The following is a 17613-nucleotide window of genomic DNA, read 5'->3' as shown; positions in this document are numbered from 1 at the left end:
TGGTACATACACACAATGGAGTACTATGCAACGAGAAAGAACAACGATGAATCTGTGAACCATCTCGTAACATGGATGAAACTGGAGGACATTATGCTGAGTGAAATAAGTCAATCACAAAAGGACAAATATTGTATGAGACCTCTATTGAAAAACCCATGAAAAGTTCACACACAAAATGTAACAGTCTTTGTTGGTTACCAGGGATGGGGGGGCGGAAATACTAAATAGGCAAAGATAAGTGGTATCTTGGGTGAAGGGTGAGACAGTGCACAATACAGGGGAAACCAACAGAACTTGTACAAGGAAAGGTCATGGAAACTCCATAGACACATCCAAACTCCCTGAGGGACTGAATTGCTGGGTGGAGGGCTGTGGGGACCATGGTTTCAGGGAACATCTAGCTCAACTGGCATGGCACAGTTTGTAAGGACAACGTTCTGCATTCTGCCTTGGTGTGTGGTGTCTGGATTCTCGGAAGCATGTGAGCAGCCATCTAGGATGCTCCACTGGTCTCATCCCTTTGGGAGCAGGGAGAATTAGGAGAACAGGATACAGGAAAAATATTGGTCCGAAGGACTAATGATCCACAGCTACCGGGCCCTCCACCAGACTGAGTCCAGTACAGCTGGATGGTACCCGGCTACCACCACGGACTGCTCTGACCGGGATCACAGCAGGGGGTTCTGGACAGAGCTGGAGAAGGATGTAGAACAAAATTCTGACTCACAAAAAAAAAGACCAGATTTGCTGGCCTAAAGGAGACTGGAAAGACACCGTGAGTGTGGCTCCCAGACACCCTTTTAGCTTGGTGGTGAAGTCATTTCCGAGGTTCACTGTTTGGCTGGGGAGTGGACAGCCCCCTGAAACCAAACGGGACTGGTGGGGCACAGCGGTTCAGGGACGGGGGCTGAGGGGTTGGCGGGGATGGGAGAGCTGGTTGTGGGGGACCCGGGGTTGAATGGGGATGGTGTTGATGTGTTGTGGGGTTGCAGGCCATCATCACGGGGCAACATGTGTACTAACTCTTGGGTGGGAGGCCATTTTGTTCTGTGGGCCTTCATCTGGCGTGAGAGTGGCAGTGCAATTGGAGGAGCGTGGTCGATGTCACTGAACTGTGCATGTGGAGATTTTTGGGGTGGTGTGTCTTTGGCTGTGTGTATTTTCACCAAAAAGGAGGGTCGAGGGGGGAGGCGGTTGGCATGGTGTGGGGTTGTTGACCAATGTCGTGGAACAATGTGTGCTGCTGTTTTGTGGGAAACTGTTCTGTGGGCCTTCACCTGAAGTACAATAAAAGAAAATAAAAATTAAAAAAATAAAAGAAAAAAACACTCAATATTAACTATGTATTCATACATGAGTGTGCTGCATATATTATCACTTTCTGTTGTTTCCTTTTTCACACCTGAATTTCATTTTTTTCTAGATTAAACACTTATGATTGATAAACTACTAAAGGAGTTTAAGTCAACAGATAAGATTCCCAAAAGTAAATGATAAAAAGCAAGAACTGCTCATAAAGGTGGATAGCAAGAGACCTGGAGCCAGCTGTCCTCACTGGTCTGAAGCGCACTGGTGTTTGGAAAACGGGCCGTGAACCGCTGCAGCCACCGGGGGGCGCGCTCTCAATCTTGTGTGTTTCCCGCAGGGGAAGGAGTCGCAGGCTGTGGGGACACAGCTCAGGAGAAAAGTGGTTGGGTGGGGGACCAAAAATACACAGCAGTTGTTAAAGATGTACAAATAGGACCCTTTACTCCAGCACAGAAAAGGTATAATGATCCAATTGAAAAATAAAATATGAATTAAACACACTGGAGTCTGAATTGACTCAATGGAAGTATCTTTATTTTTTGGTTTTCACTGCAGAGCAGGAGACATGGGGTCAGGTCCGGTCAATGTGCCCCTTTGGCCCCTAGGTGGCGCTGTGACTCTGCTGAAGCCCCTGAGGCTGATGGGGAGGGGCGAGGCAGGAGGTGGCTAATGCTCTGGCCTCAGGATTACCCCTTGTCGTCAGGCTGTGCTTGGACGGCTCAGGACACTAAAGTCCACTCCACACTCAGTTCCCCAACAGTCCCTTTGGCTCATGTCCCCCGGGGCCTCCTGTTACTCTCTTGCAGCCCCCTTGTAAGGGCCAGCTCCAAATCAGGCCTGGCCCCCAAGTGGGTGAGGTGTCCCCTGGGCTAGGGGCTGCGGCCTGATCCTCTTGGGTCCCCCTCAGCATCCACTGAGGGGTGCTTGCTCCTTGGTTAGCATGATATCCCTGTGCTGTAATGAAGCCCTGGAATCCGGGTGGTGCAGTGATTAACAGCTCAGCAGCTAACCAAAAGGTCAGTGGTTTGTACCCACCAGCTTCTTCTTGGAAACCCTATGGGCAGTTCTGCTCTGTCCCATAGGGTCGCTATGAGTTAGAATTGCCTTGATGGCAATAGAATAAAGCCCTGCTGTTCCAGGGATGTGTCCCCATGAGCTGAGCTAGGCCAAGGGAGCAGGGGCTGGAGTGGTGTCTCCGAGGCTCCTGAGAGGCAGGGGGAAGGCATCTGCCTGGTGAAGAAATCTGTGGGGGATGTTGTTGTTGTTGTTGGAATCAACTCACAGTGACCCCATGTGACAAGTAGAACTTCTGCATAGGTTATTCTAGGCTATATTCTTTACGGGAGCAGATTGCCAGACCTTTCTCCTAGGAAGTCACAGGGTGGGTTGGAACTGCCAACCTTTCAGTTAGCAGCCAGGCGCTTAACCGTTGTGCCACCAGGGCTCCTCTGTGGTGTGAGTTGCGTGTGGTTGATTTGATTCCGACTCATAGTAACCTTATATGACAGAGTAGAACTGCACCATAGGGTTTGCTAGGCTGTAATCTTTATGGGAGCTGATCACCAGGTCTTTCGTCCCAAGGAGCAGCAGGTGGGCTCGAACCACCAACCTTTCAGTTAGCAGCTGAGCTCTTAACCACTGGGCTGAGAGGAGGTGCTATGAAGTAGAAAGAGGGAGTAGAGACCCAGGTATTCCTTGTGGGGGTGCAGTTAAGGGCAGTTGGTGGGTGGGTCTGATCCTCCAGACCTGCCCATCCACACTCAGAGCTGCCTGGTGGCCCAGACCCACCTCCTGCGGTGCTGCGCAGGGCAGGCGGGGAAAAGGACAGGTGCGCTGTAGAAGCCAGCGGAGCAGGGACTTCACAGGCACACCCCTCAGGGCTAAAAAACCCAGTACCTCCTTTCTCCCACCCAGAGGATGGAGCCTGAGCAGGGAGATGCCATCCCGTCCTGTCCTCGCTGCTATGGGCTGCGGGCTCCTCTGCTGGTGGTGTTTTGCCTCCTGGGCACAGGTGAGTCCTAGGCACAAGTGGACATCGCTGTCCCAGGGCTTCTAGCTCTGTCCATAATGCTGCCTTATAAGACCCTCCCCTCGGCTTAGTTTTCTTTCTTGCCCCCATAGGCTCTGCAGACTCTGGAATTACCCAGAGACCAAAGTACTTGGTTGTAGGCATGGGGATCAAGAAATCTTTGATATGTGAGCAGCATCTGGGACACAACAGTATGTACTGGTATAAACAGGTCCCTGAGAAGCCCCCGGAGCTCATGTTTCAATTCAACTACAAGGAGCTGGTTACAAATGAAACTACCTCTAGTCGCTTCTCCCCCAAATGTCGAGACAGCTCTCACCTGTACCTTCACGTGGACGCCCTGGAGCCCAACGACTCTGCCGTGTACCTCTGTGCCAGCAGCAAGGACACAGCCCTCCAGAGTCACCCTCCGCCCATGCACAAACTTACATGACCCTATCTCTCCCCCAGCAACCAGCATCCCTTTCCTGCCAAGAGAAGGAAGTCAGGTCAGGTGCAGCTGTAGCCCGATAAACAACATCAGAAACGAAACTCCCAGGGTGAGACATCTTGGGCAGGAATGGCCAGTGGCTAGAGGATTTGCAGAATCTTTAGTGACATCACAGGGTGTGATGGTGGGCTCCAGGGATGAGAAAACTGTTGTCCAGACAGTGTCCAATGAGGTCACCCAGTGGTCAGGGTTGCCTTAGGGAAAACAGCTTAGGAGGCAACTCAAAGGAGGTCAGGGAGTGGACAAGGTGGCACTTAGGGACAGCGAGCCCATGTGGCTCCCTACTTATATACTGCATATTGTTGTTAGTTGCCATGGAGTTGATTCCAACTCATGTCCACCCGATGTGTTACAGAGTAGAACTTCCCCATAGGGTCTTCTTGGCTATAATCTGAATGAAAGCAGATCACCAGGTCTTTCTTCAGTGGTACTACTGGGTGGGTTCGGACCACGAATGTTTAGGTTACAGTCAAGCACAAACCGTTTGAGCTGCTACCATGTTTAGTACTTGAGTAGTAGTTGAGTAATACTTCTTATCCTCCTTTTGCTTTGGTTTGCTTTTTGTTAGCTTGTTTTCGTGGCTTAGAAAAGAAAATCACATTAACTGGGAGGATGGAGGGATGGGTACTGAGTTGGGGTCTAGGTATTGACATGAGCTTATAAAGAGAGGATCCCCAATGGGGGACCTGCAGAAGGACAAGGAGCTTGGCACACGGGCCTGAGTATCAGTGAGTCTGGCCAGCATGTGGTCAAGACCAGCAGTATCTGATGGCCCTGCCAGCCTAGCCTGGAGCACTTGGGGAATGATGTTGACCTACGTGAGAATGAGCTGGGAGAACCGTAATCAAGGAGTCCAGTCTTGGGGCACAACCTCAAGACCAGCAGAGGGCTATACCAGCAAAAAAACCACCAGAATAAGCCAGTAGTGCAGGATAGGAATTCAGCAGAAAAAAAATCAAATGGCGTCTAGGAGAACAAGCAGAAATGAATTTGTCACTCTCAGCTTGACACAGTGCAGCTAAACTGACTTCCCGGGTTTCGGTGAGACCCACTGTTCTTGAAGAGTTGGAGTGGGGAAGGTGGGGAGAAGACTTCAAAAAGAAAAGACTGGATTTCCCCATGGAAAGTTATGGAGCTCAAGCAATGAACTGGGAAAAAGTCATGAACAGGTCATCTCAGTTATAAGCACATGGATCGCTTCTTTCACTTTCTTTCATGCCGGCACCACTATCTGAAGGCTAAAAGACTGACTGTCTTAGTCATCTAGTGCTGCTATAACAGAAATATCACAAGTGGATGGCTTTAACAAAGAGAAATTTATTTTCTCACAGTCTAGAAGGCTAGAAGTTCAAATTCAGGGTGACATCTCCAGGGGAAGGCTTTCTCTCTCTGTTGGCTCTGGAGGAAGCTCTCCTCATCAATCTTCCCCTGGACTACGAGCTTCTCAGTGAAGGGACACCGGTCCAAAGAAGGCACTACAATCTCGATGCTTCTTTCCTGGTGGTATGAGGTTCCCCCGTCTCTCTGCTGGCTTCTCTCTTTTATATCTCAAAAGAGATTCATTTAAGACACAACCTCATCTTGTAAATTGAGTCCTGTCCCATTAAGGTAATTGCCACTAACCTCACCTCATTGACATCATAGAGGTAGGATTTACAACACATGGGAAGAGCTGTAATCTTTACAGGAGCAGATCTCCAGGTGTTTTCTCCTGCTGATGGTTCGAACCACAGACCTTTCCAGCACTTAACCACTGTATCACCAAGGTTCCTTAGAGATAGCAATCACCAGGTGGAATCTACCCAGCAGACCAATGGAGACCAGAGCCCCACTCCCTGCACCCTAGAACATCAGGGAACTGTGCTCATTAGAATGGGCTTATCCTTGTTCCCTCTGTGGTGGCCCTCTGATTCCTCGGAGTAGAAGAGCTCTGAGCAACGACAGGAAACACCTCTTTGGGGTTTGACAAAATGGTTCTATGAAATGGCAGCCACGGGTTTCCCTCTGGGCTGGGCCTGCAGCTTCTGTCTCTGTCTACATACCACTAGGTGATGCTGTGGCCCTACCAAACCCCAAGGCTGGGGCTGGAGGACCCCAGAGCAGGGGATAGAAGGAAGAGGGCGGAGGCTCTCAACAGTCAGTCCCCTCCCCCTGCAGGGACACTTGGCAGTATCTGGGGACAGTTTGATGTCACAACTGGGGAATGGGGTGCCACTGGCATCTAGTGGGTAGAGGTGAGGGGTGCTGTTGACCTTCCTACGATGCCCAGGACACCCACCATCACCACCACCTAGGACAAAGAATTATCCAGGGCCATATGTCAGGGGTGCTGAGGCTGAGAAGCCCTGGAATAGGCACTCGGTGTCCAACTTTGCGCCAAGAGGGAGGGAGCATGTGGACCATCGAGGACTGTGCAGTTGGTCCTTCGTGGATTTCCCAGCTTCCGGAGCACTGGGGATCTCTAGCCCTACCATGCTGCCACTACATGGTGCTTCTCCTTCTTGACCATCCCTCACACTGCCCTGCCGTGACCAGGTCAGGATACCACAGGAGGGAGCAGGGCTGTGTGTCCCCTCAGGCATTCTCTAACAGAGAGCTGTTCCTGAGGAACTTCAAGTTCAGGGTTGTAGGTGGGGCAAGGCGGGGTCCCATGAGGGAGTCTAGGGCCACAGAGTGTAAACCAGACCTACCAGGAGCACAGACGTGAGGGAGAAGCAGAGACCCAGAGAGGGAAGCTACCTACTCTGAGGGAGGGGCAAAGGGAGGGGCAAAGGGAGGGGCCAGGCCGGCCCTGGGGAGTGGAGGGGCAGCAGCAGCACCAGAACAACCTTCAGAAGGGCATCCTGGGGGCCACTGCCCACCCCGCTCAGACTACCCTGCATTTTCTATGGTACCTGGAGAGGAGCAGGTACCTGGTATGAAGAAGGGGAGAGTGTGAAAGAGGGGCCCCTCGGTGGACCGTGACATCACAGGCAAGCACCTAGAAGGCATAAAGTCCTCAGCCGCCTTCCTGCCCGTGGACCCCCCATCCTGACTGGGAGCTGCTGCCTGTCCACCCTCCATGGGCTCCCAGCTCCTCGGCTGCCTGGCCCTCTGCCTCCTGGGGGCAGGTGAGTCCTGGGTTCAGGGGACAAGCATCTGCTGTGAGCCCCCAAACCTCTCCCCGGGGCTCCAGCACAGGGGCCTCCCTGCTTGATCTGAACCCCTCTCTGTCTTCCACAGGACCCCTGGACTCAGCCGTCTCCCAAACCCCCAAAAACTTGGTTACACAGATGGGAAGCCAGGGGTCCCTGTACTGTAAGCAGGACCTGGGCCACCAGACCATGTACTGGTACAGGCAGGATGCTGCTGGGCTGCTGAGGGTCATGTTTGGCTACAGTAATAGGGAACCAATTTTAAATGAGTCTGTTCCCAGCCGTTTCTCCCCGGAATGCAGGGACAAAGCTCTTCTGAGCCTTCATATCAATGCCCTGGAGCCGAGTGACTCAGCCCTGTACCTGTGCGCCGGCAGCAGAGAGACAGAGCTGCGGAGCTGCCACCTCCCTGAGCATAAACCCAGCCCAGCAGGAAGCTGTGGGCACTGCTCCCCTGGGCCCCAGGCTCCCCAGGCTCCATCAGCATCCTGGAGGATCCCCACAGACATTTCAGACCTCAATGCCACCTGCCTACCCGCCCAAAGGGCAGCTCTCTATCCGTGCACATATTTAGGGTGTGGATTTTCTTTACCTGAGAGTGACTATGTCCTGTCAACTGATTAAAAGATAAAACATTTGCATTTATTTATTTATTTATTTTTAATGCCACAAGCCAGTTTTTTTTTTTAATCCCACAAGCCTGCTGAAAAGTGGGCATTTGCTTTAGGTTTTGGCAGGCATTCTCTAAGATCCTGTGCCCCATGACCCCACACAGGGCAGAGGATGACTGGAACACTGTCCTGTGTGGAATCTATGTCCCACAGTTTCTGAGCCCTTCCTTCTCAGAATCCAGGGAGCCAGGGTGAAGCAGCTTGGAGATTTGAGGGACTTCTGGGCACAGGTCCCAGGGCTGGAGCCAGCTGCAAAGGACAGCAGGGAATTAGCCCTTGGAAACCAGTCTGGAAAACACTTCCGTCTCTGTCTCCACCAGTTCTATTACTCTATATTCCAGCTTCCACCACCCATCTGTCAATTTGTCGTACTGTGGTGGATTGTGTGTTACTATGATGCTGGAAGCTGTGGCAACTGGTATTTCAAATACCAGCAGGGTCACCCAGATTTCAGGAGAACTTCTAGACTAAGATAGACTAGGAAGAAAGTCCTAGCAATCTACTTCCTAAATCAGCCAGTGAAAACCGTATGGAATACAACAGAACATTGTCTGACTCAGCTGTTTTGGACACGTCATCAGGAGGGATCAATCACTGGAGGAGGACATCATGTTTGGTGAAGTAGAGGGCCAACGAGGGTGAGGGAGACCCTCGGTAAGATGGACTTACACAATAGCTACAGCAATGAACTTGAACGTGCCCAATTGTGAGGATGACACGGGACTAGGAAATGTTTCGTTTCGTTGTACACAAAGTAGCCATGAGTCAGAGTTGACTCAGAGTCAGTGGTCTGTCTGTCTGTCTATCTTATCTGTCTACATACCTACCTACCTACCTTTCTATATTCCAGCTGGTCTCTTCTCTGGCTTCTCTTTTTCCCATGCAAGGTTGGACCCCAAGCCTAGGCCCTGAACAAAGCCCCAAGTCTGCTCAGACACTTTCCCTGAGCAGCAGGCAGCACAGGTGACCCTGGCCCCTTCCGCCAACGCCAGTCTGTAGACACTGGTATTGCTCACCTTCCCCACATCCTCCTGAAAGGCCCTTTTGGATTGCAGTTCTCAGCTCCGCCCTGGATTCCTTTGCACACTGGCACTAGCAGGGTTAATTTTTCCCCTGGGTGTCTTTATTCTCAACATTTTATACCACCAGGCTCAGAATTACTGCTAGGGTCAGAGGCTCCAGGTTGTGGCTATAAGCGGCCATCAGGGAGTACATGAGTCCTGGCTGCTGCACAGGGCCTCGTCCTGGCCCTCTCTCCTGAGGTTTGTGTCCTTCAAGGGGACCGTCTTGCCCTTGGCCTTGGGATCTGTACCCTTGGGACCCACTGGAGCTGAGCCTCCAGCTTCAAGCATCTATGCTGACACTAAGGCTGCCCCATCAAGGCTGAGCCTCGGGCTGCATGTGTCTACACTGGCACTAAGGCTGCCCCATCCAGGCTGAGCCTCAGGCTGCGTGTGTCTACACTAACACTAAGGCTGCCCCCTCCAGGCTGAGCCTCAGGCTACTTGTGTCTACAAGGACACTAAGGCTGTCCCCTCCAGGCTGAGCCTCAGGCTGTATGTGCATGTGACCTACAGTTTTATTTTCTTACACTTCCTGTTGTTAACAGGGAAATGCTGAGTTAGGAAGTGATTTCACATCTCTTTAGGAAGAATTAATGTAAAATTAGGATTATTTCTCCCTCCAATTTGGTAGATTGACAGATTTCACCAGTGAAGTTATGTGGACCTGGAATTTTCTTAACGGAAAGGTTTTAACCGTGAATTCAATTTCTAAAGTAGACATATGGCTATTTAGGCTATCTATTTCTTCTTGTTTTATTTACTATGCAACAGCATTGGACTGTGTGGATTATAACAAATTATGGATAACATTGCGAAGAGTTAGAATTTCAGAACACTTAATTGTGCCCATGAGGAACCTGTACGTAGATCAAGAGGCAGTTGTTCGAACAGAGCAAGGGGATATTGTGTGGTTTAAAGTCAGGAAAGGTGTGTGTCAGGGTTGTATCCTTTCACCATATTTATTCAGTCTTTATGATGAGAAAATAACCTGAGAGGCTGGACTATATAAAGAAGAATATGGCATCAGGATTGGAGGAAGACTCATTTATACCCTGCATTATGCAGATGACACAACTTTGCTTGCTGAAAGTGAAGAAGACTTGAAGCACTTTCTGATGAAGATCAAAGACCATAGCCTTCAGTATGGATTACATCTCAACATAAAGAAAACAAAAATTCTCACAACTCAACCAATAAGCAATATCATGATAAATGGAGAAAAGATTGAAGTCCTCAAGGATTTCATTTTACTTGGATCCACAATCAACGTTCATAGACATAGCATTTAAGAAAGCAAAAGACGCATTGCATTGGGCAAATCTGCTACAAAAGACCTCTTTAAAGTGTTAAAAAGCAAAGATGTCACCTTGAAGACTAAGGTGCACCTGACCCAAGCCTTGGTGTTTTCAGGTACCTTGTATGCATGTGAAAGCTTGACAATGAATAAGGATGACCAAAGGAGAATTGATGCCTTTGAGTTGTGGTGTCGGCAAAGAATATTGACTATACCATGGACTGCCAAAAGAACAAACAAATCTGTCTTGGAAGAAGTACAGCCAGAGTGCTCCTTAGAAGCAAGGATGACCAGACTTCATCTCACATACTTTGGACATATTATCAGGAGGGACCAGTCTCTGAAGAAGGACATTATGCTTGGTAAAGTGGAAGGTGAGCGGAAAAGAGGAAGACCCTCAAGGAGATGGATTGACACAGTGGCTGCAACAATGGGCTCAAGCATAGCAATGATCATGAGGATGGCCCAGGACTGGGCAGTGTTTCCTTCTGTTGTACGTAGAGTCACTATGAGTCAGAACTGTCTGACAGCACCTAACAACAACAACAATTGATTTGTTCTGCAGTCAGCTCCTGGCCTTGTTCTGACAGATGATATTGATCTTTTCCATTGTCTCTTTCCACAGATGTAGTAGATTTGATTCCTGTGTATTCCAACTGGTGAGGTCCATGTATATAGTTGCCATTTATGTTGTTGAAAAAAAGTATTTGCAATGAAGAAGTTGATGGTCTTGCAAAATTCTATCATGCGATCTCCAGCATCATTTCTATCACCAAGGCCATATTTCCTAACTATCGATCCTTCTTTGTTTCCAATATTGTCATTCCAATCACCAGTAATTATCAGTGCATCCTGATTGCATGTTTGATCAATTTCCAGACAGTAGAAGTTGTAAAAGCTTCGATTTCCTCATCTTTGGCATTAGTGGTTGGTGTATAAATTTGAATAATAGTCATATTAACCGGTCTTCCTTGTAGGCATATGGATATTATCGTATTACTGACAGCATTGTACTTCAGGATAGCTCTTGAAATGCTCTTTTTGATGATGAATATGATGGCATTCCTTTTCAATTTTTCATTCCCAGCATAGTAGACCATATGATTGTGTGATTCAGAATGGCCAATACCAGTCTATTTCAGCTCACTAGTACCTAGGATATATATCTTTATGAATTCCATTACATTGTTGATGACTTTTAATTTTCCTAGATTCATACTTCGTACATTCCATGTTCTGATTATTAAAGGATTTTTGCAGCTGTTTCTTCTCATTTTGAGTTGACTTCAGCAAATGAAGGTCCTGAAAGCTTGACTCCATCCACATCATTAAGGTCAACTCTACTTTGAAAAAGCAGCTCTGGTCCAGTCATATTTTGAGTGACTTCCGACATGAGGGGCTCATCTTCTGGCACTATATCAGACAATGTTCCACTGTTATTCCAAGGTTTTCACCGGCCATTTTTTTTCAAAAGTAGATTGCCACATCCTTCTTCCTAGTCTGTCTTAGTCTGGAATCTCCACAGAAACCTGTCTACCAACGGTGACCCTGCTTGTATTTGAAATACGATGGAAAGCTTCCAGTATCACAGCAACACACAAACCACCACAGTATGACAAACTGATAGATGTGTGGTGGTGTATATGTGTATATGTACGTTATATACAATATATATCTGTGTGTATGTGTGTGTGTGTGTGTGTATACAATTTTCTCTCAGTCTGCAATTTTTTTTTTTTTCATTTTTAAATGATGCCTGAAGAGAGACAACCCCTTATGGGTCTGACAGCACACTCGTCTCACCTCTTATTTTGGCTCTCTACCTTCATCCTTTTCAGGACATGCAGGTAAATTGACTCAGTCAGACTGAGATGGCCCAAAGGAGAATAGCAAGGCCTTCTTCAGTTGATACCACCAGCATTGGCATGTGAACTCCTCTAGCTGCTGCCTGAAAATGTCCAGTTGGATAAGCTCATTTCTGAAGCCAAGAAGCTCTCCTGTTATATAATCTACTGGGAGTGGCTGTTTCCTGCTTGCCCCTCAGTGTCTATAAATATGCAGGGCAGTGTGATGGTGGATCCCTCCACTGGACTTTTTCTATGGTGCACGCAGTATGCCTGGCCAAGCACACCTCCACAGAGAGTAAGCAGAGAGTGGACAGTTGATATGCTTTACTGCTTTTTGTCTGTGGAGTCCTGGTGGTGCAGTGATTAAGAGCTTTGCTGCTAACTAAAGGGTTGGCAGTTCAAATCCACCAGCCACCCCTTGAAAACCCCATGGGGGCAATTCTACTCCATCTTAAAGAGTCACTATGAATCTGAATCGACTTGACAGCAACAGGTTTGGTTTTGGGTTACTGCTTGCTGTCTGTAGTTTTTCCCAGCAGGCCCTGTTTCATATCTACAATACATAGTGCCAGTGGTGTCCATGTATGTCCTTCAGTACGATCATGCCCTCATAGAATTTTTAGTCTAGTAGGGAAAACAAGCATCCAAAGTAAGGAATTTAATCACTTCTTGACAGAAGTACAAGTTAATGACCCTGGGACTTCTGTGAAGGAAGAATTTACTTCTGTCTTCCAGGGGTGGGGGGAAAGTGGGCTAAGTCCTCACCAAGACATGGACACTTGGGCTGAGGTAGAGGCAGAAGTATGGTTTCTGTGATTACACCAGAAAAGCCCTGTTGGTGCAGTTGTTACAGTGCTCGGCTGCTAACTGAAAAAAAAGTTGGTGATTCGAACTCACCAGCTGCTCTGTGAGAGAAAGTTGTGGCAGTCTGCTTCCATAAAGGTTACAGTTTTGGAAGCCGTATGGGGCAGTTCTACTCTGTCCTACAGGGTCGCTATCGGTCAAAATTGACTTGACCGCAATGGGTAGGATATCACCTAATTGTGGTTGTAGAGGAGATATCATGGGCAAAGCCATGGTGATGGAAATAGGTTAATTTGGGCTGGAACCATGTAGATTGGAGTAAGAGAGAGAACCCAGCACACATTTCCGTGCAAGATTCAGCTTTGTTTCCTTTTGGCTTATGTTCCCTCATTTCTCATGACTCCACATGTCTCCTCAGACTGGCAGATAGACTGTGCAAGGGAATCATTCAGTCTCTTTATAGGGCCCGAGGTAGCCATGCTACGTGACTTGGCCCCTGCTAAGTCATTTTCTCTGGTAAGCCTTTCCTGACACCTGGACTGACCACACTTCTCAGACTCCTCTTTTCCCTACTGTCTCTTCTGTTTATTCAACCTTCAATTTTCTTGTGTTTCTGTTTTACGTATTTGACCTCACCTACTGGAGCACAAGGGGCGCAGTGGTTAAGAGCTATGAACGCTAACCAAAAGGTCAGCAGTTCGAATCTAACAGCCACTCTTTTGAAACCCTATGGGGCAGTTCTACTCTGTCCTGTAGGGTTGCTATGAGTCAGAATCTACTCGACGGCAACGGGATTGGGTTTTTCTTGTTTTTTTTTTTTTAATGCTAACTTTTCCTTTTGTTGTTTTTAATGGTAACTGAAGGTGGCTCAATGGTTAATCACTCGACTGTTAACCAAAAAACTGTTAACCAGCCACTCTGTGGGAGAAAGACCCGGCGATTTGCCTCTGTAAAGATTACAACCTGGGTAGAACCTCTATGGTTCTACTCTGTCCTGTAAGGTCATTATGAGTCAGAATTGCTCAACGGCAAATAACAACAACAATGGTAACCCAGTAAATCAACCAGTTATGCCAAACTGGCCATATTTACTGAGGTTTAATTGATCATTTACTCTGCAAACTTTGAAGTTCTTTAGGAATTGAAAGAGCAGAACCTGCATTGTCTGCAAATTTTAGCCTTTTATATTTATTTTGGCTAAATGTTCTTTCTCTCCACCTACCCTTTGTCACTTTCTGCTCATAAGATTATAGAATGGTTATGAGGAAAATATTTCTCAGCTAGAGTAAAACTGCTGGGTTTGTGCTGGGGGAGAGGCACTCCGTATGGTGGCTCAAAGGGGTTGGAGATAATACTACCCTCAGCTGGGAAAGACCCCACAGAAAACATGAGGACTTCAGGGAGGCTAAGAGTGAGATGTCCAGGAAATCACTGGAAATCTTCCCAACCCAGCTGATGATGTAAACACTTCACTATTCATTTGGCCAAGAGGAGGCGCTGTGGAGACTCAAGGAGGTGGAGGGGCAGAAAGAGCCATGGATTGGCCTGGGGCGGGGGGGTGAGAAGGCTCTGTAATTACATCAGGCAGGTTGATGGTTGATCTTGGAGTCACTGCTACAATAAGAGTAGAGCTCTCTGCGGGAAGTGCAGGGCCCCTCAGAACCTGACAGAAAAGCAGGAAGTGAGGGAGGTTGAAAGGGCATGCAGCACGACCAGGGGCAAATGTAGCTAGAGAAGCAATTGCCTCAAAGAAAGATCAGAGACGCCAGTGTGTGAGCCTATTCCCCAAACCCAGTTCCACCCAGCACTACTCATTTTATAAAAGAGAAAGAAAGGGAAAGTAAGTGATCTTGAGCCAAATAAGAAGGGATTCTGAGCTTGGAGAAGCTGTAGAAGTGTTGACATTCCAGGAAGACTTAGCTAATGGCTGTGGAAGGGGCTCAGAGAACCAGCTCTTGCCCAAAAACTCCAGAGCATTGACCTAAGAGACACCCCTTCACTCCCTGACACTGCCATGGGTTCCCGGCTTCTCTGCTGTGTGGCCTTTTGTCTCCGGGGAGGAGGTGAGTCCACAAAACAGAAGGAAATCCCTGACATGGGCTTTCCAATCCCAGCTCCAAGTCACTTCCTCTCATTTGGACAACTGTTTGTCTCCTGGTCTCTCTCTTATCTTACAGTTCCTTCTCTAACAGTACCCATGGATGCTGAAGTAAAACAGACACCAGGAAGCCTTATCTTAGAGTCAGGAAAGAATCTCACGTTTGGATGTTCTCAGAATTTGAACATTTTTACAATGTACTGGTATCACTAAGACCCAGGACTGGGGCTGAGGCTGATCCATTACTTGCTCAGTGTTGGGTGTACCATCAAAGGAGACGTGCAGGAAGGGTACAGTGTTTCTCAGAAAGATGTGGAGAAATTCCCCCTGACTCTGGAGTCAACCAGCCTCAACGAGACCTCCCTGTACTTCTGTGTCAGCCAAGACTCTGCACAGTGTGGCAGAGCTACAGCCGTGCCACACAAGAAGAACATGCCTGAGACCACCTCCTTCATGAAGCCCCTGCTCCTACCAGAAGGAAGCACAGAAGCCCTCCCCAACTCCCTCAAAAATGGGGACATTTGATTGAGGAGGAGGAAGCCAGAGCATTGAGGACCTCTGAGTTGAAACTGATCAAGGATGGCTGGAGTATGATTCTACCAGCTTGTCTGGGCTGGCTCCATTTTCTGCTGCTATTTCAGTAGGACGTGAGCATTTATTGAATACAGAATTCTTGTACTTTAAAGAGAATTCTTCAAACTCTACTCCCTGCAGAAAAGCAAGATGATGATGATGATGATGATGATGATGATGATGATGATGATGATGGCTGTGGTGGTGGTGGTTTCTATGCAAAATACAGTATAGTCTCTACTTGACTCTTCCCACAGTCATTAATTTTGCCTGCATCCTCTCTCTTTTCCCTATCACAATCCTTCTTACTGAGGTATACCTTCCTCATACTTGATCACTGTTCCAAGTCATATTGATACTGATTTTCCTAATTTTCAAAATAAGGTTGATAATATCCTCTCTTTTGTTCCTGTGAATACTAAATCTATTATATTTGTGAGTGATAGCTGGACTCCAAATGGATCCCAATAATCCTTACCTCTTGTATTCATGCTTTTACATAGTACCTTCCCCACTCACCACCATGAAACAGGGCTGGTGTGTGTGATCAATAGATTACAGCAGAAGTGATGGTGTATGATTACTGAAGATGGATCACAAAAGACATTGAAGCTTCCACTCCGATCTCAGATCACCTGCTCTGGGGGAAGCCAGATGACACACCATGATGACTCTTGAGGAAGTTCAAATCTGTACAACTTTTATCATGACCCTTCTCAACTCCCGCTGGCAGTTGGGAGTTTTAAGCATTCCTTAGATGTAGCGGAAGCAAAAAGAGTAAGAAAGAGGTGGGTAGAGAAGAGAAAGAATGCATAGAGAAAAGAGAAGACTCCTGCTGGGTGGTGGTGAGACTTTGGGGAGAATTTTCGGGAAAAGAGAGATGGAGTGGGGTAAAATAAAGCATACTAAGGAATTTTTGTTATATGCTGTGTCAAGTAATATAGATGAATCTGGAGGACATTATGCTGAGTGAATAAGTCAATCACAAAAGGGAAAATATTGTATGAGCTCACTATTATAAGAAGACAGACTAGGTATACAAATTGAAAGCATTGTTCTTTGTTGGTTACCAAGAAGGGAGGGGCAGGGAGGAGGAATCACTTTCTAAATGGTAGACATTTGTTAGTTTTGGTGATGGGAAAGGCAATACTGAATAAGGGTGAAGTCAGCACAACTTGACCAAGGTAAATGGTGACACAAAGAAGTACACAAGAATAAGGGATGATTTTGTAAATGCTATAGTATATACAATTTTGCAACAGCAGTAATAACTGAAAAAATGTGTGTGGTTACATAGATAGATATATATGCATATATATGTATAAGAAGGTCAATATGGATGTGCATGTATAGTTTTATCTGTTGTTGTTGTGAGGTGATTCTGAGTACGTTCTGATTCATAGCAACCCTATGTACAACAGAACTGAATACTGCCCGGTCCTGTGCCATCCGAATAATCATTGCTATGTTTGAGCCCATTGTTGCAGCCACTGTGTCAATCCATCTAGTGGAAGGTCCTCCTCTTTTTCACTGACCCTCTACCTTACCCAGCATGATGTCCTTCTCCAGGGACTGGTCCCTCCTGATAACATGTCCACAGTACGTGAGACAAAGTCTTGCTATCCTCGCTTCCAAGGAGCACTCTGGCTTTATTTCTTCCAAGACAGACTTGTTCATTCTTCTGGCAGTCCACGGTATACTCCATATTCTTCACCAACGCTGTAATTCAAAGGCGTCAATTCTTCTTCGGTCTTCCTTATTCGGTGATCAGCTTTCATGTGCATATTAGGTGATTAAAAGTATCGTGGCTTGGGTCAGGCGCATCTTAGTCCTTAAAGTGACATCTTTGCTTTTCAACACTTTAAGGAGTTCTTTTGAAGCAGATTTTTCCAACGCGATATGTCGTTTGATTTCTTGACTGCTGCTTCCGTGGGCATTGACTGTGGATCCAAATAAAATGAAATCCTTGACAACTTCAGTCTTTTCTCTGTTTATCATGGTATTGCTTATAGATCTAGTTGTGAGGATTTTTGTTTTGTTTATATTGAGGTGTGATCCATACTGAAGGCAGTAATCTTTGATCTTCATCAGTAAGTGCTTCAAGTCCTCTTCACTTTCAGCAAGCAAGTTGTGTCACTTGCATACTGCACGTTATTAATGGTATTCCACCAATCTTGATGTCATGTTCTTCTTCATAAAGTCCAGCTTCTTGGATTATTTGCCAGCATATAGTCTGAGTAAGTCTGATGAAAGGATACAACCCTGATGCACACCTTTGTTGACTTTAAACCATGCAGT

General features: G+C 47.2%; 1 gene segment (V, D, J or C); it reads left to right on the top strand.

Moving 5' to 3' along the window:
* The first annotated feature begins 3274 nt into the window (after positions 1-3274).
* Positions 3275-3773, top strand: LOC101350078 (T-cell receptor beta chain V region A20.2.25-like). The segment is given in 2 exon segments: positions 3275-3322; positions 3433-3773. Coding segments are annotated over 2 exon segments (389 nt in total).
* The last annotated feature ends 13840 nt before the right edge of the window (positions 3774-17613 follow it).

Source organism: Trichechus manatus, unplaced genomic scaffold (genome assembly GCF_000243295.1).
Source record: "Trichechus manatus latirostris isolate Lorelei unplaced genomic scaffold, TriManLat1.0 scaffold00093, whole genome shotgun sequence".
Taxonomy (NCBI): Eukaryota; Metazoa; Chordata; class Mammalia; order Sirenia; family Trichechidae; genus Trichechus; species Trichechus manatus.
The sequence above is the reverse complement of the archived record's forward strand: the minus strand, read 5'-3'. Positions and strand labels throughout refer to the sequence as shown.